The 27,031-nt window shown below is 36.7% G+C and overlaps 1 protein-coding gene across 2 annotated transcripts in view; it reads left to right on the forward strand.

Moving 5' to 3' along the window:
• The window catches only part of Ckap5 (cytoskeleton associated protein 5), an 89,920-nt gene that overhangs the window by 18,211 nt on the left and 44,678 nt on the right, over positions 1-27,031 (forward strand). For both annotated transcript variants that reach the window (XM_052182957.1, XM_052182959.1), the window contains exons 2-15: positions 1,727-1,820; positions 3,762-3,955; positions 6,144-6,350; positions 11,029-11,200; positions 12,162-12,294; positions 13,218-13,318; positions 14,849-14,962; positions 19,228-19,332; positions 20,727-20,816; positions 20,922-21,086; positions 22,106-22,234; positions 23,380-23,562; positions 26,204-26,317; positions 26,545-26,655. In XM_052182957.1, coding sequence (XP_052038917.1) covers positions 1,764-1,820; positions 3,762-3,955; positions 6,144-6,350; positions 11,029-11,200; positions 12,162-12,294; positions 13,218-13,318; positions 14,849-14,962; positions 19,228-19,332; positions 20,727-20,816; positions 20,922-21,086; positions 22,106-22,234; positions 23,380-23,562; positions 26,204-26,317; positions 26,545-26,655 — 1,875 coding nt within the window. In that variant the 5' untranslated portion in view covers positions 1,727-1,763. The remainder of the gene's footprint in view (positions 1-1,726; positions 1,821-3,761; positions 3,956-6,143; positions 6,351-11,028; positions 11,201-12,161; positions 12,295-13,217; positions 13,319-14,848; positions 14,963-19,227; positions 19,333-20,726; positions 20,817-20,921; positions 21,087-22,105; positions 22,235-23,379; positions 23,563-26,203; positions 26,318-26,544; positions 26,656-27,031) is intronic.

The following is a 27,031-nucleotide window of genomic DNA, read 5'->3' on the forward strand; positions in this document are numbered from 1 at the left end:
TTGTAAACTACCATGTGGGTGCTGGAAAGAAAACTTGAGTCCTTTGGAAGAGCAATAAGTACCTTCAGTTACTGAATCATCTCTCCAGCATACAATTTGTCATTTTTGTTAATTATACTGTGATGCTTCATAACTCATACACAATGCATGTGTATTTTTGTTGTATTAGTTAGAAATTCTAGAACTTGAATCTTAATTGGTAGCTCATACCTATAATGACTACTCTTAGGAGGCTAAAGCAGAAGAAATCGTGAGTTCAAACTCTTCTTGAGCTATTACACATAGCAAGTCCCTGTCTCAGAGAGACAGACAGACAGACAGAACAGACAGGACAGACAGAACAGACAGATGGGAAGAAAAGGAAAGAAAAAAATAAGCTGACACAGTGGGTAAAATTCTTGGCACCCACCACATGCCCAACAACCTGGAGTTTGAGTCTAAAGGTAGCAGGAAAGAACTGACTCTGCAAACATCAAAAGAAAAAAAAAACCAAAAAATTTTAAGTTAAAATTACTGAGAAAAATGAGTACCATTCTCTTTTACTGTACACCATCTGTAGCAGCTATGAAAGAAGACCAACACAAAGAGCACATATATAAAGAAAGGTTTGTGCTCACTATTTTTGTAGTTGGTTTATTATGAAGCAGGCTTCTTTTTTTTAATACAAGAAAGCAATAATAATTTTAAAAATCTGGGCTACAAAGTAACAGGTGCCACTCAAGAGTATGTAGCATAACCAGTTTTACAGAGGCAGTTGGGTAGCCTTTTCCTTCATGTTTCTTAAGGGAAGAGTAGGAGTAAGGAATAAAGAGCAAGGAGTGAACTCAAAAAGATAATGAAATTATTCACTTTCTTTTAGAGAATATTTTCAAGACTTTTATTGAGTAGTTTTTGAAAAACAGTCTAGTCTGGTAAGGCTTTCTGTTTCATTCAGATAAACTGTCCTAAAGAAGAGATGACATCTGTGCATGGTCCAAGTATGGAGCTCTAGCCTGATCTATGAGAAAATCCAGTATCCTGGTTTAGGGCAGAGAAGAGGACCTGTGGAGAAAACCAAAGTCCTTTATTTGCTAATGTAGACTTCTTTCGTGGATGGAGATTTCTATTGTAAAAAGATCTCATTTCAGAGCTATTTATTTTATCAGAAGTTTTGTTTTATTTTTGTTTTCTAGTAACCAAATAAAAATGTGCCAAAGGTGTTGATATTGCAGGGAGAGGTTTTCATTTCCAATATTCTTTTAAGGGCCAAGTACCTCATTTCTTTGTTTTATTTGTTATGTATCATATTTCTCATTTTAAAAAATAAAATGTTTTTTGAGACAGTGTTTTACATAACCCAGGCTACCTTCAAACTCACTAAATATAGGTAAAACTGATATTGAAGTATTGATCTTTGTGCCTCCATCTCCCATTTTTTTCTGATTAAGATGTACAATTAGCTAGTTGTGGCATACACCTTTAATTTTTAGCACCTAGGCAAAGGCAGGCAAGTCTCTGTGAATTTGAGGACAGCCAGAAACATAGTGAGACTCTGTCTTAAAAAAAAGAAGAAAAGAAAGAAAAATGATCTGTTAATAGGATTAAGTAGTAGGCATTTGATCAAAGAATGGACTTTTTAACTCTTATACATGCATGATGAAATAACTAAAGAAAAGTCATTTTTGTCATAAGAGACTATCTGGTTACTCAAGTTAATGAGTATCTACTATCTACTTTATCTGACTAGGAACTACTTTTAACTACAAGAAAAAACTAGAAGCACAATGGGAGATGACAGTGAGTGGTTGAAACTACCAGTTGATCAGAAATGTGAACACAAGGTAAGTCTTCTAGAACTTAAATGTTATTGTCATTAACTTGTCTTATCAGCAGTTATAATATTTATAGTATACCTTATTTATACTATTTGTACTTATATTTAATGTCTATTAGTATATTTAATATATTTAATATTATATACTTATACTATTTATCCTTATTCTGTTTACTTATACTTGCACTATTTATAGTATACCTTACTTATAATATGAAAAACATTGGCAGTTTACATAGCAAATTCTAGGCCAGTCTGGGCTGAGTGACCCTGTCTCAAAAAAAAAAAAAAAAAAAAACCCAAAACAAACAAACAAGCAAAAACCCCAGGGAGATAATTTAGTAATAAAAACACTTGCTGCTTCAGCCTAATGACCTAAATTCTAAACCCAAATCTATGCAAAAGGCTCAGTTCAATGGCTTGGCTTGCATTTGTAATCCCAGCACCCTGGGGTTAGATGGGAGAAGGAGACAGGTAAATCTCCCAGAAGCTAGCCTGGAGTATGTAATGCAAAAATGAGGGAGACACTGCTTCAAAAGAAGGGTAGAAGAAGAGAAACTACTATAAAAAGTTGTCTTGTGACTTCTGCACATACATACACTCTGGCATATGTACACCTTTAGTCACACAGATACTCACATACCACACATACCCCACAAACACAAATTAGGTGTCTTTAGCTTGATTAAAATGTTTTCCCTCTAATCCCAGCACTCAAGAGGGAGAGTGGAAGCAGAGTGGATCTTTGAGTTTGAAACCAACCTTGTCTACAGAGTGAGTGTTAGGACAGCCAGCTACACAAACTCTATCTCAAAAACAAACAAAACCACACACACACACACACACATATACATATACACACACATATTCTGGAAACAACTTAAAGAAAGAAAAAAGTGTATTATTGAAGAAGAAAAGGGTACCTTTAAAATGACAAGTTATGTAGCTTTTTCATTAGCAAATTCATTATTTATGGAAGTGCATTTGCAATTATATTATGGTTTGGCTCTTGATGTCCAGCATTTTTAGATTCTCGGGTTTATATGATATGTATTCCATATCTCTCCTCTTAGACTAGCCATCTATTAATTATGGATAATTTTAAGCTAATAGTTAATTTCTGATTCATACCATTATTTACTGGTTATCTTTTTCAATTGGTTTCATTTTTCCTAACTATAGCTGTGGGGTTTTTTTAAATTTAGACTTATTTATTTAATTTAGAGACAGGGTCTGTTTATGTAGCTAAGACAGTCTTCTAGCCCAAGTTTCCTAGTGCTAGAATTATAAGTAGGCATAATTTACCACCCCTATCCATTTTAAAGCCAATGTCTACCAGGTAGTAGAGTTGAGAATTCCATTTCCTTTCTTACAAATGTCTACTTACAATTCACAGGTTAGCTATTTTCCCATTTTTGTTTGGGTTTTTGTTTTGTTTTATTTGAGACAGAATTTCTCTATATATGGAAGTCAGGACAACTTTAAGAAGGTTCTGTTAACTGTGAGATGAATGCAAGAGTCAAACCAAGATTATCAGGCTTACCTAGCAAGCTTCCCTACCCACTGAGCTGCCTCTGGCTCTGCTGTGAATTTTTAGGTAGCTTTGGAAAAACATTTTTTTGTTTATTGAAGCTAGGTATGGGTGGCACAAGTCTTTGATTCCAGGCACAAGGGAGGCATATGGGTCACTGAGTTGAAGGACAGCTTGATCTACATAGTGAGTTTCAGGACAGAGAGAGTCCCTGTTTCAAACCAACAAAATAAATTGTTTGTTGACTACCTATTTTTTGAAAATTGTCAGAATTTCTTAAGAAATTCTTAAAAATTTCTTTTTTCCTATTATGGAGTTTTTTCTTCAAATTTTCTGATATGGGATATTCTTTTATTTCTACAGATTATTACTGAATAATATCATTAACTTAGTTTCAAAATACTAATTTTCTTTTAGCTATGGAAAGCAAGATTAAGTGGGTATGAAGAAGCCCTGAAGATCTTCCAGAAAATAAAGGATGAAAAGAGTCCAGAATGGTCCAAATACTTAGGATTAATCAAAAAATTTGTCACTGATTCCAACGCAGTGGTTCAATTGAAAGGACTAGAAGCTGCGCTCGTCTATGTTGAAAATGCTCATGTTGCAGGAAAGTGAGTAGTTTCTTTCCTAGAATTCTATAAATATCGCTGTGTAATGCTCCATAGATAAATTTGTGTGTATTTATAGAACCTCTGTTACAGTTTTAGAGCATACTAATAGTCTTTCATTGTCTTTAATTAGTCTGAATGGTACATGAAATCTCTAAAGTGGACTAATTGTCTTTTTCCGTGTGTTTGGGTACTTGTGAAAGTCAGAATGACTTGTGGGAATTAGTTCTTTCTCTCCATTCTGGAAGTCCCATAGGTTGGACTTCTGTCCTCCAGCTTGGCAACAGGTATCTTTCCATGCTGAGGCTTCTAGCTGGCCCTCTTTCCTTTTGAGTATTTTAGATGAGAATTATTCAAAACTTAAGGTATTTAGTGTCCTAGGTAGAGTTTCATTTCTGCAAAGAGACACCACGACCAAGGCAACTCATATAAAAGTAAACATTTAATTGGGGCTGGCTTACAGTTTCAGAGGTTCAGTCCATTAACAATCATGGTGGGAAGCATGGCATCAGGCAGGCATGGTGCTGGAGAGACTGAGAGTCTACTTCTTGCTCTAAAGCCAGAAGTAGTCTGTCTCTTATTCCATACTGGTTGGAGACTGAACATCGGACCTCAAAGCCCACCTACACAGTGACACATTTCCTCCAACAGGCAGGCCACACCTCCTAATAGTGCCACTTACCATGAGCCAAGCATATATAAACTACCATGCTTATAGAAGTAGTTACTGTGAGGTCATCACAAAGGAAGGATAAGAGCCTCACTGAAAACAAGTGGGCATTATGAAATAACTTTTTAAAAAAGATTTATTTATTTATGATATATAAGCACACTATAGCTGTCTTCAGACACACCAGGAAAGAGGGCATCAGATTTCATTATAGATGGTTGTGAGCCACTATGTGGTTGCTGGCATTTGAACTCAGGACCTCTGGAAGAGCAAGCAGTCAGTGTTCTTAACTGCTGAACCATCTCTCCAGCCTGGAAAAACTTCTCTTAAGACATATAATCCGCCCCCCACAAACAAACAAACAAACAAACAAAAGCTCTATATAGCTAGGCAGTAGTGGTGCACGCCTGTAATCCCAGCACTCTGGAGGCAGAGGCAGGCAGATTTCTGAGTTCGAGGCCAGCCTGGTCTACAGAGTGAGTTCCAGGACAGCCAGGGCTATACCCTGTCTCGAAAATAAACAAATTCAAAAATAAAACAAAAACAAAACCCATATAATAACCATTTAACTTCTAAGGCGTTTTGTCTCATGGGGTAGTGAATTCTAGCTTATTTGACTCCAACTATATGTGATAGAAGTTTCCATTCACTCACTTTCCTCTACTTTATTAACTTGATTTTTCTTAGTCTTTATGTCTTTGATGAAAAAGAACTTCTACACGCAAAAAGTTGAAGAAAGATGTTTTACTTCAAAGATCATGCAAGTTAGCATCTTCTATTTGACAGTTTGATTAGTTATAACCAATATTAATGAAAGGATTGTTTTTTATTTCATTTTTCTTTGCATATCAGAAACTTCGGACATATTTTGATTAAAAAAAAGAATTTTGACAAAATTCTTCTTGTATTAGAAACTTTTTTTTTTTTTTTTGAAAATAATACCTATAGCCCTAACTTTTTTGGTTCTTCTAGCTCTCATAATTGCAAGTTTTATTTAATTTAGAAGGCACTCAGTGTGATAAAGTTACTACAAGGTTCTGCTAAGAAGTTGAGTCTTTCCTTATTAAAGATATACTCCCCCATTGTGTGAATAATTTTTCTTGTCTAAAATAACTTATTTAAAAAAGTATCCATTCTACAATCCTTTATTTTATTTTATTTTTTTGATTTGTTTTTTTTCGAGACAGGGTTTCTCGGTATAGCCGTGGCTGTCCTGGAACTCACTCTGTAGACCAGGCTGGCCTCGAACTCAGAAATCCGCCTGCCTCTGCCTCCCAGAGTGCTGGGATTACAGGCGTGCACCACCACTGCCCGGCTCTACAATCCTTTATAAAGGGTATGTTTGCATACCCACATGTAAGACAGGCACACCTACACACACCTTAAAAAGGGTCTGCAAAGAATGTTCAAGGACAATTCCCTATTTGAATTTTCTGCACTTATAAAGTGAAATTGTAGTGAAGTATGTCTAGGGTTTATCTCTTTTTACTTACATATCCGTTTATGTGTATGTGTTTACAGAACAACAGGAGAAGTTGTATCAGGTGTTGTAAGTAAAGTCTTCAATCAACCTAAAGCCAAAGCCAAGGAGCTGGGCATAGAGATTTGCCTCATGTACATAGAGATTGAAAAAGGAGAGGCTGTACAAGAAGAGCTTCTAAAAGGCCTGGATAATAAGAACCCCAAGATCATAGTGGCCTGTATAGAAACACTGAGGAAAGCCTTAAGGTGAGACTTTTTGTATTTTAGTTCTCTGAAGTATGATGACTGAATTTGGGTTCTAGGTTTAAACAGAAATGGAGACTGTTAAACTTCTGATGTTATTCTTTAAGTTTGTTGTTTGGTTATTTTCTCTAAATTCCTTTCTATTGAAGTTGAGCAGGGAACATTTCTGTTCTATATGGGAAATAGCTATTTTTTGTAAAATTATTATGTCTATGTGTGAGTGTGTGTGTGTATAATATATGCAGTCTTCTCTTCCTAGCTTCAATAGTAGATTTATGTTAGCTATAAAGGCACAGTATTTTGGGTAGAGCAAACCTTTGTTTGGAGTCTTTTGGTAAATGTCAAAAATAACTTGTTCTAAACTTGGTTTGTTATAGAAAATATAATAACTTGTATATGCTATGTCTTCAATCCTAGAATTCTTACTGAACATTGAAGTTCTTTATATATGTACTGTCCTTGAGGGACAAGTTGCTAAGATTTGGTAGAGAGCACTGACTTTGTTAAATCAGTAGTAATGATTAAGTAGATCTAGATCCTCCTTCCAGTTGGAGGGCAAACATTCTACTGCTTAGCTACATCCCAAATCTAGTTAATTCTTAAATCTCATCTCCTATCTCTAGTTGTCCATTGTTAGCTACCTTAGGAAGTAGGCACTAGGGCTGGAGAGATGGCTCAGCGGTTAAGAGCACTGACTGCTCTTCTGGAGGTCCTGAGTTCAATTCCCAGCAACCACATGATGACTCACAACCATCTGCAGTGAGATCGGATGCCCTCTTCTGGTGTGTCTGAAGACAGTTACAATGTACTTACATATAATAAACAAATCTTTACAAAAAAAAGATTATTTTTTTTAAAAAAAAGTAAGGAAGTAGGCACTAATAAGGGCTTGTGAGATGACTCCATGGTTAAGAATACTGGCTGCTCTTCCAGACGTCCTCAGTTCAATTCCCAGCAACATGTCCATCTCCTAAACAGGGATCTGATGCCCTCTTCTAGCATGTAGGTGTATGTGCAAACAGAATTCCTACATATTAAAAAAAATACAGAAAGGGGGAAAGAAAGAAGCATTAATGAAACCTTAGAGGAAAATTATTCCTTTGGTTTATGACTCACATCTTGGACACAATGTCTTAACATATTTTATGTGAAAGTATCATCATTCTTGAATTTTGTGGAGCTATCCTTGATTTTTGTTTTCCTTTGTCTGATTTCTAATATTCTTTTATAAAGCTTGACTTTTATCTAGATTTTTGTGTGATAAAAGTGTCCTGTTTAATTGTTTTATTACTGCATGTGTATATGATGCATAAGTGAAGTTGTGATATGGGAGCACCAGGGCACACCTGGCCAGAGCTCAGTGGATACCCTTAAGGAGTCAGTGCTCAGGTCAGGCTAGTGCTTCAAGCCAGATTGCTGTTCCAGTCAAAGTTGCTTTATTTCTAATCTTTGAGGTATAATAAGTACATGGAGTTTTTTCCTTTAGCTTTGTTTTGTTTTTGAGACAGGGTCTCTCCCTGTAGGTCAAGCTTGTCTCAGACTCATGGCATTCCTTCTACCTCTGTCTCTAGATAGGATGGGCATGCACCACCATACCTGGCAGCAGGTGTCTTCATAGTAAAAACTGTCTCATGTTTGCCATTTAGAAATGTATCAGATTATACTACGAGCACTACTCTAGATATCGCCAGCCTACTCCACAGTGTGTTCAATAAAATATTCTTTTAAATAAATAAATAGAAAAAGAAATTTAATAAATTTACATATTCTGCTTGTATCAGTAGATATATTCTGTTCTAATTTTTTTATGTGTTTGCCTGCATGTATATGTGCTGTGTGCGTGCCTAGTGCCTACAAAGGTCAGAAGAAAAGATCAGATATTCCAGAACTGGAGTTATTGGTGGTTGTGAACCACTATATGGTTACTGAGAATTTAACATAGGAACCCAGATCCTCTTCAAGATAGCAAGGGCTCTTAATTGCTGAGCTATATCTTTAGTCCCCTTATTCTATTCTTTCTCTCTCTCTCTTTTTTTTTTAAGATTTATTTTATTTATTTCGTGTATATATGAGTACATTGTGGCTGTCTTCAGACACCCCAGAAGAGGGCATCAGACCCTATTACAGATGCCTGTGAGCCACCATGTGGTTGCTGGGAATTGAACTCAGGACCGCTCAGCCATCTCTCCAGCTCCCCCCATTCTATTGGCTTTATTTTTTTCTGGTTTTTTGAGACAGGGTTTCTCTGTATAGCCCTGGCTATCCTGGAACTCACTCTGTAGATCAGGCTAGCTTTGTACTTAGAAATCCACCTGCCTCTGCCTCCCAAGTGCTGGGATTAAAGGCGTACACCACAACTGCCTGGCCCCTAGTCTATTCTTAATAAAATTAAATTTACATCATACTGGAATTTTTCTGCCTTTAAATTAAGAATTTCTACTTCAGACTGTTATATACTGTAAAAATTTTACTTTTAAACTGACTAGGAGAATAAGGATAGGAAAAAGTTACATTTATCTTTTTTATGCAGTCATTATCTGTGATGTCTATATAGTCATTATTTATTTTCAGAGCCTAGGAAAGAAATCCAAGGCCTCTAGTGTGCTAGGAAAGCATTCTACCGTGGACTGTCTCCCCTCCAGCCTTGTCCTCACTCATGATGGTCTCTAGTTTACCTTGGTGATTCTTATTTGCTAAAACATTTCATAATGTAAAGTAGCTCTTTAGGACTTAGAGGTAAACTGCTCAATTTTAAGTGCTATAGCCTCCTAAAGTAACTATTGGTGACAACTTTAAGAGGCAAAAAACATTTTGTCATTCCTAAAACAGAAGAAACTATCTTCCTTTTAAACTTCTCATTCATTCATTCATTCATTCATTCATTTTTAGTCTTTTGATCAAGGACTCAGGTAACTTCTGTCTTGAAACTTCTTATGTAGCTGAGGATGACCATGAACTGCTGATCCTCCTCAAGTTCTAAATTTACAAGTGTGTGCTAAGATACCTAACTTTTCTATCATGTTTACTATCAAAATTGGAATTGGTTTTGTTTATGTATCTTTTTTCCATGTGGACTCGATTCATCTCTTTATTCTCTTTTATAGCTATTGTTGAGCGATTTTGTTACATTTGTGCAAGTGAAATAAATTTACACACGAGTTAATAGTATATTTTAACTGGTTATAGTAAGTACAATCACCTGAAGTTCTAGCACTTGGGATACTGTGACAGGAAAATCATCAAAAGTTCCCTAGGCTTCAAAATGAGACTGTTTATCTTATAAACTAAAAAAGCTAAAGCCCCTAAATGTATTTGAGTCCTATTAATTCTGAAATTCAGTACTTTATAACTGAATCCTTGCTGTTCCAGAATTTGCTGTTCAGAAATGTTAAAAATAAGACCAGAAAGTTTTATAATACTAAATCTAGTTTTATAATACTAAAACTAGTGTAAACATGTTGGTTCATGTCTGTCATCATATTACTTGGGAAGCTAAGATTGGAAGATCATGAAATTGAGGCTAGCCTGCACTATGTAGCAACACTGTATCTCAACACTAATATTGGTCAATTAGGAACTGTATAAACTGTTAAATATCCTATTTTACAAAATAACAACTGAGAATGCAGAGGTTTTCACTTTGGGAAAAAAAGCCACTGAATCAAAAAGAGCTAAATTGGTAAGGGGCTGTCTGAGTTACTTTGCTGTCATCGTGAGGAGACACCATGACCAAGGCACCTGATAGAAGAAAACATTAAATGGGGACTTGCTTATAGTTTTAAATGGTGAACCCATGATCATCATGGTGGGGAGCAGGGCAGTAGGCAGGCATGGAGAGAGATTAGGGGGAGGAGACCTTGCTTTTTAAACCTCAAAGCCCACCCCCCAGTGACACACCTTCTGTAGAACCATTCTTATTCAAGCCACCACAGAGATATATTATGATAGTTGGAAAATCAAAAATGAAATATGCATTGTCATAACTCAATCTGTCAGATTGAGTAATTTTTCTTTGGTTAGTAGAACGGTTCATTTTTAAATGTTAACATTATTTTGGGCTCTAGACAAATATTTACCTGTCTAAGAATGAAAGCTAATAGCCGGGCAGGCCGTGGTGGTGGTGCACATCTGTAATCCCAGCATTTTAGGAGGCAGAGGCAGGCAGATTTCTGAGTTTGAGGCCAGCCTGGTCTATAGAGTGAGTTCCAGGACAGCCAGGACTATACAGAGAAACCCTGTCTCGAAAAAAACCAAATTAAAACAACAAAAAAAAGGAATAACAGCCAATTATTAAACATAAATATTTTTTATATATGGATATGAATGGATAGATATATAGGTAGATGATTTTGAACTCCATTTGATACCTTAAGAAACATTTAACATGTTCATATTATGATTGACTTGTTTGTTTTGAGACAGTATCTCTTTACCTAGCCCTGGCTGTCCTGGAATTCACTGTGTATACCAGACTGGCCTTGAACTCAGAGAGATCCTCCTTTCTCTACCTCTTAAGTGCTGGGAGTTAAGGTGCACCCCACCACACCCATGTGCCATACCCACATGCCCCATCACACCCACGTGCCCCACCACACCCATGTGCAAGACAGGATTTGGAGCTCTACATGTTTAATGAAGTGTGACATGCTAACAGCCTTCCCCTCAAATCTTTCATTTACAGTGAATTTGGTTCCAAAATCATCTCACTTAAGCCAATTATTAAAGTGTTGCCAAAACTATTTGAATCTCGAGACAAGGCTGTTCGGGATGAAGCCAAACTATTTGCTATAGAGATTTATCGATGGAATCGGGATGCTGTGAAACACACATTACAAAATATAAATTCTGTCCAGGTAAGACACAGATAGATATCTTTGCTCGTTTTTTGTATAAGATTAATATAGATATATTTCCTACTTGTAATTGTTAATATCCTTACACATAATTATTTTTTATTTTGAAGATTTAAATGGGTTGAATTTCTGAGCATAGACTTTTTGCTATTACTGTGTCACTCTCTTTCTGCCCCCACCTACACCCCCAAGTAGGGAGCAAGTCTTGTATCTTGTACATGTTACACAAAGGTAGGTTTTGTTTTGTTCAGGTGTCTGTAGAACATCTCTATCTTTTGTATCCCCAGCCCTGGTAGTATTAAATCTATCAACCTAAAATGTCCCTATATAATTCTGTTGAGTAGGAGGACTTGCTTGGATGAAACAATTCTATCATATAGTTATTTTTGGAGCTTTTTTTTTTTATAATATAGCATATTTGAATTCATAAACTAGTAATACTGTCTTAAAATAATGAATTTGGGAAATGTCTTTGCAGCTCTTGCAGAAACAGCCTTCATATAGCCTCTGCATACATGAAGTACACTTCACCATACACATAAAAGAAAATAAATCTGTCTTTTTTTTTTTTTTTTTTTTTTGGATTTGTTTTTTTTTTCGAGACAGGGTTTCTCAGTATAGCCGTGACTGTCCTGGAGCTCACTCTGTAGCTCAGGCTGGCCTCGAATTCAGAAATCTGCCTGCCTCTGCCTCCCAGAGTGCTGGGATTACAGGCGTGCGCCACCACCGCCCAGCAATAAATCTTTCTTAAAGAATTTTGTTCTTAGACATAAACCTTCAGTGTGGTAAAGTAATAAGTTGATTTGACTTGTGTGACAAAATACAGTTTAAATTTGTCTTTAGTTGATTTCCGATTAGTACCATATAAACAGAAAGTGAGTTCCAAAATATCAATAAATACAAGTTTTATATTTTATAATAGTGGGTTATTCATTTTTAAATATTTTGTTAACACTTGCAGTTGAAAGAATTAGAAGAAGAGTGGGTCAAGCTGCCAACATCCGCTCCTAAGCCAAGTCGGTTTCTGCGTTCCCAACAAGAACTAGAAGCTAAACTGGAGCAGCAACAGTCTGCTGGTGGAGATGCAGAAGGGGGTAAGCCAGTGTTTAAACAATAGTTTCAATGAAACATTAGTGAATTTCAGTGAGCATATTTTGGAGAACTTCTTTTAATAAAACCTGAGTCATATGTGCTACTAAATAACTGATCTCTTTTCTATTAAAATCTCATCCTGGGAACTGGAGAGGTGCTTCAGCCAGTGGTCAAGAGCCTTTACTGCTCCAGGTTTACTGGGTCCTTTACTGACCCAGGTTTAATTCCCCAGCACCTCACAACCATCTGTAATCCCAGTTCCAGCGAATCCAACCCTCTCTTGTCCTCCTTGGGCATAACTTGCACATAGTACATAGATGTACATTCAGACAAAACACCCATACATATAAAACAAACTTTTAAAAACTATAAGGGCTGTGAAAAGATAGATAACTGATAAGTAAAACCTTCATTTTGGACGTGTTTATGTAAGATGGGTAGGCACACAGGTCACAGCACATTTATAGAGGCTGGAGGACAGCCTTCGTTCGGGTGTTGGTCCTCATCTTTCCCTTTTAAAAAATGTTTTATTATTTTTTAAATTACTTTAATTTTTTAGTTTAAGTTTAGTGTGTGTTGGTCTCTGAAAGTGTGTGCTACATGTGCTGGTACCAGAAATGCACATCAGAACCCATGAAACTGGACTTAAAAGTTAATTATGATCTGCCCGTTGTGGATTTGGGGAATTGAACATGGGTCCTCTGCAAGAGCTGCTAAGCCATCTGACCAGCACCGGTTTTAGGGCCCAGTCATTTCTGCTTGGCTTGCTGGCCCACGAGTTCCTCCTGGTCAGCCTCCTCTCTCCTGTAGGTACTGAGATTGCAGATGCCTGCACTACTGAGTCTGGCTTTTTCCTGGGTTTGAGGACCTAAAATCAGTTTTTTAAAAAAGCTTTTAAGATTTGTTTTATTTTTTTTCTTCAAAGGTGGTGATGATGGTGATGAGGTACCACAGATAGATGCTTATGAGCTTTTAGAGGCAGTAGAGATCCTTTCCAAACTTCCCAAAGACTTTTATGACAAAATTGTAAGTACTGGTTAAGCTTCTTTGATTTATTTTAAATAATAACTTAGGTTAAAGTCAAAGGATGTTCTGCAGAGCCCTTGCTTGGTGTGCCTCCCCACTCCCTACATATCTTCTCTCTCTTTCTTTACTATGTATAACCATATTCCAGAATTGAAAAACTAGAGCCAAACAAAATATCTTACCAAAAATCAGAACGTTTTCAACTTTTTCCTCATTTATTCTGTTGTTTTATCTTTTACATTTCTCTTACACTCATCACGTTTAGGAATGGCAGCATGGCTGAGCACATAAAGGTACTTGCTTTCAAGCTTGGTAACCTGAATGGGAAGAGAGAAGCGACTCCTGCAGGTTCACCTTTGACTAAGATTTCTTGACTTTTTGTTTGTTCCAGATAACTGTCTTGGTGGGCCTGGGCATCATAGGATGTTCAGAAGCATATGCGGCTCTTACCCACTAGACATCATTAGAGTCAGCAATATCGTAGCAGGCATGTCTCCAAACTTTGCTATTTATTTCCTAAGAGAGAAAAAAGTATCCCCATTTGAGAAATATAGCCCTACCCTAATCACTACATGTGTTCATCTTTGAAAAGGAAAATTTTCCCATGTTGAAACATAATCTAAATTTTCCAGTAGCTTCCATGAGTCTGAAGACAGTGTCTAAAACCATCCTATAGCCATGCCTTCTCACCCTGAAACCTCAACCTACCTTTCGTCTACATCTGGGTTTTTTGTTTGTTTTTTTTCCCCCTCGAGACAGGGTTTCTCTGTGTAGCCCTGGCTGTCCTGGAACTCACTCTGTAGACCAGGCTGGCCTCAAACTCAGAAATTCGCCTGCCTCTGCCTTCCAAGTACTGGGATTAAAGGTGTGCGCCGCCACCACCTGGCTAACTCATCTACATCTCTAACAGTTGGCACTTTCTGTTTCCAATATGCTGTATTTCTCTAGGTAGTAAATAGGCCACTGGTTTATTATTTTTAACTCTGTGCTTTAACCTGTGCTATTCTTTCTTTCTACAAGGTTATTCTCTTGACATTTAGCTAATAATACATTTTTAACTTTTAGATATCACCTTAAGCATAATTATTTTTTGTTCGTTTAGATTTGTTTTATGTATGTGAGTGTACTGTCTCTCTCTTTGGGCACACCAGAAAAAGGCATTGGCTCTCATTACAGATGTATGAATATATATGAATAAAAATTCTATGAACAAGCTGGGCAGTAATGGCACACACCCCTTCTCCTAGCACTTAGGAGGCTAACGCAGGTGGATTGCTGAGGCAGCCTGGTCTACAGAGAGAGTTCTAGGACAGCCATGGCTACACAGAGAAACCCTGTCTCAAAAACAACACAGCAAAAGCATTTTATGAACAAAATAGCCCTCATTAACTTTGGTTTTTTTAATCTCACTTTAGAAAAATTTTCAGAAACAACAACAAAACTTCCCGGTCTTTAAATTGGTTGAGTATATGAAATGGAATTTATTCTCCTCTATTTTATGTTCTACAATGATTTGTATTCTGTTTGCAGGAGGCAAAAAAATGGCAAGAGCGAAAGGAAGCTCTGGAGGCTGTAGAAGTGCTAGTGAAAAACCCGAAGCTGGAAGCAGGCGATTATGCAGATTTAGTAAAAGCATTAAAGAAGGTAATGGGCGTGGTTTCAGCTGACAGGCCACTGAAATTCTCTTCATATTGACATTTAAGAAACACTATAATAATATTTCAATCAGAGATTTCCGTAATTTTCAAACACTTGCAGTCTTATGTTAGGGATTGGTTTTGTCTTAACATTTTCAATTTAGTAAGTCACTCATAGCTTAGGGTCGCTGATCTAGAGCCAAGTTGTATAGTTCTATATTTTATAAGATCAGCTATTTAAATGAGGTAAGTTGAATTATGCAAGTATTAAGTATGAAGTCTTTTGTTTTATAGCAAATGATACCAGATTGTAGTATATCAGAAAGCCAAGCAAAGTTTTCTGAAGGGAAATGGAGGGAGGATTGGATCTTAGGGAGAGGGGATGCTGGAAAAGGGACGGGGAGGAGTGGAGGAAGGGAAAACTGCTTGGGATAAAATAAATGAGAGAAGAATTTAAAATGAAAAAAATAGTGAGGTATGGTATCACAAGCTTTAATCTCAGCACTCATGATTGGGAGTCAGAGGCAGGCAGATCTCTTGAGTTCCAGGCCAGCCTAGTCTATAGAAAGGGGTCCAGACAGACAGGGCTACACAAAGAAACCCTTTCTTGAAAAATCATAAAAACACCTTTTTCTGATTTCTTGAAAAATCATAAAAATCAAGAAAACTACGTTTTCTTCAGATGAAGGTAGTAGGAAGAATAGTAAAAGGCTGCAAACAAAGGAAAATCACATTGTTCTTAGGATATTTATGACATTTTCATTTTTATGTTTGACTTTATGTATACCTTCAATTATACAAATTTGAACCTATATATTAACTTTACAGTAACAAAATGGAGAAGTGGTAAAATAGAAGGAAACTTGCATTGAAGAATGAGGTGCATACTGATTTCTCTTCCCTCCGTTGATAATTCCTTTTCTTGTTGCTTCCTAAATCAAATAATCTCATTAAATTTCTCATTTTCTTTAATGCAAATGGGAAGAATTATGCCTTTTGAATTCCTTATGGTATTTCTAAAAACAAGTGGTTCTCTTCACCACCCCCTTCTTTCTATTTTAAAATAAGGTCCCAGGAGCTGACTGTGTAGTCCAGGCTGGCTTAGCCCCCTGAACACTAACATTATTATGTGTATGAGACACCATACCTTAACTGAAATAATTTTCTAGTTGTTACTAGAACAAATGACTTAGCATAATTTATGAATACACTTATAACCCTTTGTATTAATATTTGGATTTATATTATTCTTCAGATTTTATATATTCCTGATTTTGTTGCAAGTTTTCTTTTTTTTAATCACATGCAGCCTGATCTGGCTTCCAGCTTACGCTGTCATGGAGGATAACCTAGAGCTACTACCTTCATCTGTGTGCTGCAGTTACAGGCATATACTTCCAAGTCTGCCTAACACCTCACCCCATCTCTGTCTGCCTGAGATAGGGTCTCTCTATGTAGACTTGGCCCAGAGCTCAGAGATAATCCATCTCCTTCTGCCTAAATTTCCCTAGTGCTAGGATAAATACATACCAACAAGTTTGGTCTTACTCATTTTTTGACATATTTACTGGTTAATTTCATTCATTGATTTTCTTCCCCTCTTTTAATAGCATATTTTTGTTTCAACTATTGTTAACGAGTATCCTATATTACCAGTTGAAGATAGATACTGATTGGCTGGACATGGTAAAGCAGGTAGATTTCTATGATTTTAAGACTAGCCTCGTCTGTATAGTGAGTTCTACAGCAACCTCACATAATGAGACTGTGTCTCAAAAATAAGTAAGACTAATTAATAATTGTTTACAAGAAAGTTGAATTTTAATGTTTTAAGTCCAGATAGTAAGAAAAGCCATAACACTATTTTGGGGGATCATGTTCTTGCTATGTTACCAAAGCTAGTCTAGATAGAATATATTGACTCAAGTAATTCTGCAACCTCAACCTCCTGAGTAGTTGGGACTCTGGGCACACCTGGCTATCACTTTGAATTAAAGAATAAGGTTATATTAACTTGTAGTTTTAAGCTAATCTTTTTTTCCCTGTGTCAGGACAGAAGCCACTGAGAAAACTAATCACTTGAATTTTATTTTCTATTTATTTGTTTGTTTGTTTGTTTGTTTATTGTTTTTTTTTTAATTTGGTTTTTTCAAGACAGGGTTTCTCTGTATAGCCCTGGCTGTCCTGGAACTCACTCTGTAGACCAGGCTGGCCTCGAACTCAGAAATCCGCCTGCCTCTGCCTCTCAGGGTGCTGGGATTACAGGCGTGCGCCACCACCACTTGGCTGAATTTTCCTATTCTGTCAAGTAAAGGTCCTTCATAAATACTTTAAAAAGCAAAAAACAAAACCAGATGGTGGTGGCACATGCCTTTAATCCTAAATCAGGAGGCAGAGGCATGCAGGTTTCTGAGTCCCATTCACTTCCACTTTTTCAGTTGCGAGAGTAGTTTGTTTAGGCAAAGTGACAATGAGTGTGAGAGGCATGTAGTACATTAATTCAGTCTTTGAAATAAATAGACTCAGAAGATTTTTTTTCCCAGAGTCTCACTATGCAACCCAAGATATGTGAGCTGGCTTGAACACAATTAGCGCTCTCTCTCTCTCTCTCTCTCTCTCTCTCTCTCTCTCTCTCTCTCTCTCTCTTCTCTCTCTCTCTCTTTCTCTCTCTGTCTCTCTTTCTTGTTTTTAGATTCATGTGTATGGCTGTTTTGCCCTAGATATGTAAATATATACATCTTGTGTGCCTGGTGCCTGTAGAAGTTAAAAGAAGCTGTCAAAACCTCTAGAAGTGGAGTTACAAATGTTTGTGAACCACCACATAGATACTGGGAACTAAACCAACCTCCTATCTGGATTCTCTGCAGCAAATGGTCTTAGCCACCAAGCCAGCTCGTCAACAGTCTTTTTTGTTTGTTTGTTGTTGTGGGTTTGGTTTTGGTTTTTGTTTGTTTGGGTTTTTTTCTTTTCTTTTTGAGACATGTTTGGGATAAAAGGCATCCACCACCACCACCTGGCCTGTGATTCCATCTCTTATAAAGAAAATGGAGTTGCCATATGATACTGGTTTAGAGGTAGAGTGATAGATTATATTCAATAATGATAATCAAAGGCTATGAAGTTTGTATAGACATAGATTGGTGAATCCCTACTTATTGCTGGCTTATCACCTGAAGCAAATCAATCTCTTTCATTTTTAAAATTTTCCAAAGTTGAGGTAATAATACCTACTTTATACAATTTGGGTGAAATTAAATTTAAAAAGCATTACAAAGCATCTTCAAAATTGTGGTGCCTAGTTTGTTTTTAAGAAATATTAACATTTTAATTTTAATGAAATATTTAAATTTTTTATTCCTTAGGGAAGATAATTGCTAACTCTTAATATGATATGTATATGAGAGGTTGTTTAATTCAGAGACCAAAGAGTTTAGCATTTCTGTTTATGGAACTAAGGACTACATAAAATCAAAGCAATTGCTTCTACTGAAAAAGAGAATGAAAAAAATAAATAAAACAAGGACTTGTGGGTACTTTAATAAAACAACATTATTTTAACACTAAGATGGGCAGTTTACTGTGGTAAACTGTTACCAGGGAGAAACCCAGTCATTACTTTGTTGCTGAATTGATGCATATCTATGAATTTAGATAAGTGTTGGGCTTTGGGGTTCTAACAAGGCTGTAGAGATTTTACTAAAGGAGAGTCTCTTAGGAGAAATGTAAGAAAAACTCAGTCTCCTGTGTAACTAAATGGCTTTTACAGAAATGTTTACAGTGGGATTTGCGATAACCACAGCAGTTTGTACTAATGGTTGTATGGGTATAAATTTATAATAGAGCTGTTGCCCTGTGTCTTTTGGAAATATATTTGCTTGGTTTTCCTGTTCCAAAGTAAGGACAGCATCCCTCCAACTTCTCTGTACACTTGTGCAGTACAGGCAGCCAGGTGCCCTTATGGAGGGTCAGGGATTTGGTATGTTGGTTTTTGCTTTCGTGTTTCTTGATGTTAGTGTTTGATACCAGAGCCTCAGTATGTGCTGGGCAAACACTTTACCACTGAGCTACATCCCCATTCAATGCCTATCTCATTCTTTTTTTGTTTCTTTCTTTTCCTTCTCTCCGTTCGACAAGAATACCACATAGTGGAGGCTTATAAATTCATTATTATTAAGATTTTCCTCTTTTGTAAGAAATAAAATTGGTTACCTATTCTAGTACCCCTTTTACAGGGTTATGACTTTTGCTTTGTTTTGTTTTTTACCTTTACAGGTTGTTGGAAAGGACACCAATGTCATGTTGGTAGCTTTGGCAGCAAAATGTCTTACTGGATTAGCTGTTGGGCTAAGAAAGAGATTTGGACAATATGCAGGACATGTAAGTAGTATTCTATTTAGATGTAAATCTAAAAAATTATCAGAAATGGTAGGGTAGTTTCTTTTATATTTTAAAACAGCTCTTGACATAGATCTTTATGTTGGACAAAGTAAACATTTCACTGGTTTCATATATATTCAGTCTAGCTCTTCACAAGACTCATGTAAAAATCATACACTTGATTTGTTTGCCCATTATTTACTTGATACAGCCAACTTGTGTTTGAATTAAAATTGTAAAACATGTAGGATTGTGCATTATTGTTCACTAGTGGAAACATCTCCTTATCATGCATAAAGTCCTGGGTTGTCTTTACAACTACTCTGGCCATAGGGAAAATGTTTTTAGTAAACCATGAGTTAGGTAGCAGTCAAGTTTAGTAATAGAGTTAATACATGAGATGTTTTCCTTAACTCTGGCAGGTATTAGTAGCTTCTACATTTGATCTGAATTACTTGGAATGAGTTATCATTCTGAAATTTTGGCAATTGTCAGTTTTATTGTTTTGTTAATATGTAGCCTTACCGGAGGCTGGTAACTTGTGTGATAAAGATCATTCTGAGAACTAACAAATAAAAGTGAATTGTGCTGCCTGTTATTATGGAAATAAAGATAGAGCCTAGCTGTGTGTGGTGCTGCACATCTTTAATGCCAGTTGGAATTCTGAGGCAGATCTCTGGGGTTCAAGCCAGCCTAATTTATAGAGTAAGTTTCAGAACAGCCAGGGCTACATAGAGAATCCCTGTCTTAAAAAAAAAAAAAAAACAAACAAATGAAGAAAACTACTTTTGGGGAGGCAGGGTTGGGGTGTGGGTCTCTGTATCCCTGGCTCCTGCCTGAAAACTACTTTTAAAATTGACATTAATTTGCTAAGCAATGAATGAGTGATTGATTGCCTTACCTTCTAATTTGAGTTGTTACTGGTTCTATTTAACTGCTGTTTAGCTAAGATGGTTCCATCTGCTTAATTTGAGATTTTTTTTCTTCTTTAAAATTATACTTAATATGCTGTCAGACAAATGGCAGGGCAGTTAAGAACATGTCCTATTCCTGTGGGGAATATTCCATATAAATGGTCTAAGAATGTGTGGTTGGTCATTCATGACTGGTTTCCTTTCACTTAGCTTAAAATCTTTGAGTCAGCCATACTATGAGTATGAGTGATTTGACTGCGTGTATGTCTGTGCACCAGATGTGTAGCTGGTGCCTGTGGAGGTCAAAGAGCATTGTAATTTCTGGAATTGGAATTGTGGATGGTTGTGAGCTATGATGTGGGTGCTGGGAACCAAACACATGAACAGCATGTGTTCTTAAACTGCTGAGCCATCTCTCTGTCCCCTGCAGTACTTCATTCCTATTTGTTAAAGCATTACTATAGCTGTTCATCTTTACAGGTTGTGCCAACAATTTTGGAAAAATTCAAAGAAAAGAAGCCTCAAGTGGTGCAAGCCCTACAGGAGGCAATTGATGCAATCTTCCTCACTGTAAGTTGATGGCGTGGAACTTACGCTTTTGTCTTAATACATGTTGTCACTATAAAAATTTGATAATTTATAGTTGAAAAAGCTCATTGCCATTTTCTTCTAAAGACCACACTACAGAACATCAGTGAGGATGTTTTAGCAGTAATGGATAATAAAAATCCCACCATCAAGCAGCAGACATCACTTTTTATTGCAAGAAGCTTTCGTCACTGCACTTCCTCTACATTGCCGAAGAGTCTGCTAAAGCCCTTTTGTGCTGCTCTACTTAAGGTAATTGGGAGTACTGTATATATTTTTCCTACTAATTATATATAATTACTGTATGACTTTAATACTGTAGATTGTGATCTTTAAAGGATCAAACACTTTGACCCCAAGTTTTGTAACTGTCATGTTCAACTTTTGAAGGACGACAAGTTAGCCAAGAATAAGCATCAAACTAGAGTGTGTGAAGGTCATTGTGAATAGGGCATTTTAGATAAAAGGGAATGGAAAGCATGGGGGACTGGCAAGATGGCTCAAAGAGTAAAGACTAGCCACACAGTAACCTAAGTTAACTCCCCAGATCCCCTTTAAAGGTGAAGGGAGAGACATTCACATATACATAAATATACACATAGAGTGTGTATATGTGTATGTATGTACACAGTATTTAAAGCACTGTGAAATGGCTCAGCGGTTAAGAGCTGTTCTTGTAAAGAATCCAGGCATGGTTCCTGGCACCTCTATGGTGGTTTACAACCATCTGTGACTTTAGTTCTCAGGGCTCCAACTCCCTCTTCTGATCTCTTTGGGGACCAGGCATGCACATGGTACACTTGCATACATGCAGACAAAGCACTCATACACATCAAGGAAAATAAATTATATTTCAAAAATGACATTTACGGGCTGATGAGATGGCTCAGTGATTAAGAGCACTGATTGCTCTTCCAGAGGTCATGAGTTCAAATCCCAGCAACCACATGGTGGCTCACAACCATCCGTGATGAGAAACAAATAAAAAACCTTTGGGCCAGAGTGAGAAGTGGGCTGGAGCAAGAGGAAAAAGGGAAGGGGAAAAAATGACATTTACTTGGTGAATAACTAAATTATTATTTGAATTAGTTAACTAGGTAAATTAACTAAAGATTTCTGAAATCCAGAAAAAAATGAGGAAGATTAACTGTTAATTGACAAAAGAAAAGCTTGCAGTAAACTTCAGTAAATTATAAAGGGAAAATTCTTATCCAGCAACTATTTGTAGTAACTAGAGTTCATTGTATTAAACATCATTTATTTCTGTGTAGCACATCAATGATTCTGCTCCTGAAGTCAGAGATGCTGCATTTGAAGCACTGGGTACTGCTTTGAAAGTGGTTGGTGAGAAAACAGTAAACCCATTTTTAGCTGATGTTGACAAACTCAAACTTGATAGGGTAAGTTAGTAGTGGTTTTCTCTTTGCATTGCAGTTTGCAAACCTATCCTATCCCTCTCTGTTGAACTGTTGTCTAATGATAGGTTCTGAAGTGGGAACAGATGTTGCGTTCAGTTGTGTACTCAGTGGTGAGCCTACCATGCTCTAGTGGGCAGTTTCATGACCCTGGTTAAATTCAGTATGTCACAGAACAGTACAGAAAGGTTTGAATGTTGAAAAGGGAATTGTATGGAGGAGGGTGTCAGTAATATGGATGAGAGAAAGTTATGAGTAGATAGGTATGCCAGTAATTACAATATACTGTATATGTGTGAGTGTGTGTATTTATATATGAATCCATCAAAAAATAAAAGATAAAAATATTTCAGAGTATTTACATGATTTTGTAAATTTTGTTTGTTCACTGCCAGTTTCTTTTTTGTTGTTGTGAGCTTTTTTGTTTGCTAAAGTTTCTTAGTTTTTCAAGACAGGGTTTCTCAAGTAGCCCTGACTATCCTAGAATTCACTCTGTATATGAGGCTAGCCTCAAACTCAGAGATCTCTGCCTCCCTCCCAAGTGCTAGAATTAAAGGCATGCGCCACCAACCTTGGTTGAAACTTGCCAGTTTCTTAAGGGAAAAAAAACTTATGTTGCAGATATGCACATGTATTTGAAATCAGTTTTGGAGGGTGCTCTCTGGGCATTTTTTGTTACTAATTTTGTCTTTTCTGTATTGCCAAAAAAGAAAACATTGCTAATTGACTCCATGTTCTTCAGTTTATTCTCTAATAATATTTCAGAACAAGTTTGTTGAAATTTTAATCCAGGCTATAGTGGTACAATAGTAAAAATATCTTTCAAATTATAACCTAACCAAAGCTGAATAATCTGTAGAAGATGTAATACAAAAATGTACTTTTAAGAAAATATATTTGATCAAAATCATGGCTGTTTAGGTATTTTTATAATTTTAGTTTATGAAGAAATAAAACATACGTCATATGCACTACCAAGAAAATTACAGAATTACAGAATTACAAAAAAACCCTTAATATTTTCTGAATTTTTTTTTGTTTAACTGTAGTTTAATGACTTCTAAATAATAATGTAATAGCTGTGTTTTGAAGTTATTAGAACATAATGATGTTCATACTGCTTTCTCTAGATCAAAGAATGTTCAGAAAAAGTAGAACTGGTTCATGGTAAAAAATCTGGACTTGCAACTGAAAAGAAGGAATCCAAGCCTCTGCCAGGACGGGCTGCTGCATCAGGAGCAGCAGGGGACAAAGACACAAAAGATGTTTCGGGACCCAAACCAGGACCAGTAAAAAAAGCACCTACTGCAAAGGTTAATAGACTTTTGTAACAAGGCCTTATTTTGTAATCCATGTTGGTCTGAAGCTTGCTATATAGCCTAGGATTACTCCTTATACTTAGTCTCCTGAGTGCTGGAATTACTGATGTGTACTACCACGCTTGGCTTAAAAGATGGCTTAAAAATTAGAATTTAGTAAGATAAGACACTGGGTTTCATATTCATGGTTAGTCTTCCGATATGTCTTAATTTGAGAAATAGATTCCTTGGCCACATTGCAAATAGAACAGATCTTAATAAAGACATAGTATTATAACTACATTTTTTTCTTTATAACCTGCCTGGAAGCTGGCTCATTGACTAAGTGGATAAAGGAGCTTGCTTCCAAATCTTATAACCAGAATTCAGTCTCTCATATCCACATAATGGGAGGAGGAAAAAAAATTGATGAACAAGGATACACTCTAAGTAAATAATGTAATTTTTTTTTCTTTAAAACTATGACTAGGAGCAAGGTAGTGGTGGTACATGCCATTAATCCCAGCCCTTGGGAACCAGCCTGGACTATGGGGTAAGTTCCAGAACAGCCAAGGCTACATAAGAGAAACTGAGTCTCAAAAAGAACCAAAACGTAAACAAAAACAAGAAAAGTAAAAATCTAACTAGGAATAAAAATAGTAATAACATGCCTTTTTTTTTTTAATGGTAAACATTTTAATCTTTTTTTTAAAGTTTACAGTTTAGGCTATAGAGATAACTCATTTACATAGCCAAGGCTGATGACCTGATGATAACCAGGACCTATATGATGGAAGGAGAGACTCACTCTCTCCAAGGAAGGAAAACTTGATTCTGCAGTCTTCATCTGACCTTCAAATAGTGTGTGTCCATCGTTCCATCCCATGATCCCTCAGCCCCTAGAATAAATAAATAGGGCTGGCCAAATGATCAGAGATGTGTGCCATCAGTATTGACAACCTGAGGTCAGTTCTTCAATCCCAGGGTGAAAGGAGAGAACCAGGTCCTAAAAGGTTGTTGCCTGACTTCCACACGTTGTGCTATGAAGTGGATGTCCACCCATACTAGCAATAGCAATAAGTAGCAAAATTTAAAAATAGTAGTATTAAAGGCATTAAAGACCCAATTGTTAATATCAAATTAATCTGTAATTATAGTATAATTCCAGTTATTTTTTTTTTTGTTCTTGTTGGGTGAGACAGGGTCTCTTTATATAGTCCTGAGTGTCCTGGAACTAACTATGTAGACTAGGCTGACCTAGAACTTACAGAGATCCAGCCGACTTTTCTCTGCCTCATCCTCCTGAATGCTGGGATTAAAGCATGTATTTCTGTGCCTGGCCCTCCAGATTTTTGTTTGTTTTTCAAGATAGGGCTTCTTAGTCTAGCAGTGTTGGATGTCCTGAATCTAAACACTAGACAACCCTAAAACTCAAATCCACCTGCTTTTGCTTCATGAGTGCTGGGATTAAAGGAATGTGTCACTACTGCTGGGCCCCAGTTTATTTTATTTTATTGGTTTTTATTTTTGGATTTGGTTTTTTCGAGACAGGGTTTCTCTGTCCTGGAACTCACTCTGAGGACCAGGCTGGCCTCCAACTCAGAAATCCTGCCTCTGCCTCCCAGAGTACTGGGATTACAGGCGTGCGCCACTACTGCCCGGCTCCCAGTTTAATTTTTATTAAGACTTTATTTATGTATGTGAGGTACTTACTGTCTATAGAGGCCAGAATGGCATTCAGAACCCTTGGAGCTAGAGTTTGAGACAGTTAACCTTCTCATATGGTTGTTTGGAACTGAGCAACAGTACTCTTCAAGAGGAGCAAATGCTTTTAACCACTGAGCCATCTCTCCAGCTGAACCCCAGTTCATCATTTTATTTCATTTGTTTTATTTTTTATGAATTTTATATATGTACAAGTGCTCTGTCTTCATGTACACCTGCCTTCCTGAAAGGGGGATCAGATGTTATGAGAGATGGTTGTGAGTGACCATTATGTTGCTGGGAATTGCACGCAGGTCCTCTGTGACAGCAGCCTGTGCACTTTTTGGTTTTTTGAGACAGGGTTTCTCTGTATAGCCCTGGCTGTTCTGGAACTCACTCTGTAGACCAGGCTGACCTTGAACTCTGCATCTACCTTCCAAGTGCTGGGATTACAGGCGTGCACCACCACGCCTGGCTAGCCCATGCACTTTAAATGACTGAGCTATCTCTTCAACCCCAACCCCAAAGTTTTTGTTTTTGTTTTGTTGTTGGGTTGTTGGTTGAGAGGGAGTTGGTTTGCTTTTTTGAGACTGGGTTTCTCTAGATAGTCCTGGCTGTTCTGGAACTCTCTCTGTAGACCAGGCCGGCCTCAAATTCACAGATCCTCTGACTCTCTGCCTCTGCCTAGTACCTTCCCAGCTGCATGTTTTTGTATTTTTCGTTAACTAATTTTGAAGTAGAAGCTTTTAATATGCAGCCTGCAAATTAACCAAGTATTCCATGGATGGTCTTTGGGTCTCTGTATGTTGATGTGGTAATTCAAAAAAAAAGTTTGTTAACTTTTAAGGTGATCTCATTTTAATAAAATTTTTGAGTCAGAATATGTAAAAACAAAACAAAAACTGCTTTTATGAAATTTTAAGTAGTTTGTGCTTTTAACTTTTTCATTTAGGCTGGTGGACCACCTAAGAAAGGCAAAACAACCGCACCAGGTGGTTCAGCAAGTGCTGGAACAAAGAATAAGAAAGGATTGGAGACTAAAGAAATAGCAGAGCCAGAACTCTCAGTGAGTATTACACATGAGAAGGTTAAGGCCCCGAGGAGATCAGAGGTCCTCCTGAGTTCTTTGACATACAGTAAATTCTTATCTTTTAGCTTCCTTGAAAAGAATTCCTTTTACTGCAGAAGACTCAAATGTCATAGTTACCTGTAGGGGTATTTTAGTTTTAGCTGGGTTGCTTTTATGTTGTTTTTTAAAACCGTCTCTAATTTTGATGTTGCTGTATCTTGCAGATTGAAGTATGTGAAGAAAAAGCTTCAGCTGTTCTTCCCCCAACCTGTATCCAACTTCTAGACAGTAGCAACTGGAAGGAAAGGTTGGCCTGTATGGAAGAATTCCAAAAGGTACAAAACAGAGTATAAAATTAGATTATGTAGACACAATAAAAGTACCAAATTAACATTTGTCTTCATTGCTAAGTTTTATAATTAGTAAATGTTTCATAATATAAACTTAAGATGAGGTTGACCTCTCTGTTTTTGTTTTGTAGCTATTTAGTGCTTATCTTTTAGCATCCTCATTCTGATTTCTCTAAGCATAAAAGTTAGTTTCTTTTCAAGAAAATTAAATTCTTACTGTGAATTATAAAGCTTAGAAGAATTTTTTAAGTTGTAAATAAATAAATAAAATAAACAGATCTTGCCATGGTAAATAGATGATCTTTGTCTATTTCTGTACTTCTCCTTACCATCATGATTTATTGATAGAAAATACATTATA

The sequence above is a fragment of the Apodemus sylvaticus genome, chromosome 5 (genome assembly GCF_947179515.1).
Source record: "Apodemus sylvaticus chromosome 5, mApoSyl1.1, whole genome shotgun sequence".
Taxonomy (NCBI): domain Eukaryota; kingdom Metazoa; phylum Chordata; class Mammalia; order Rodentia; family Muridae; genus Apodemus; species Apodemus sylvaticus.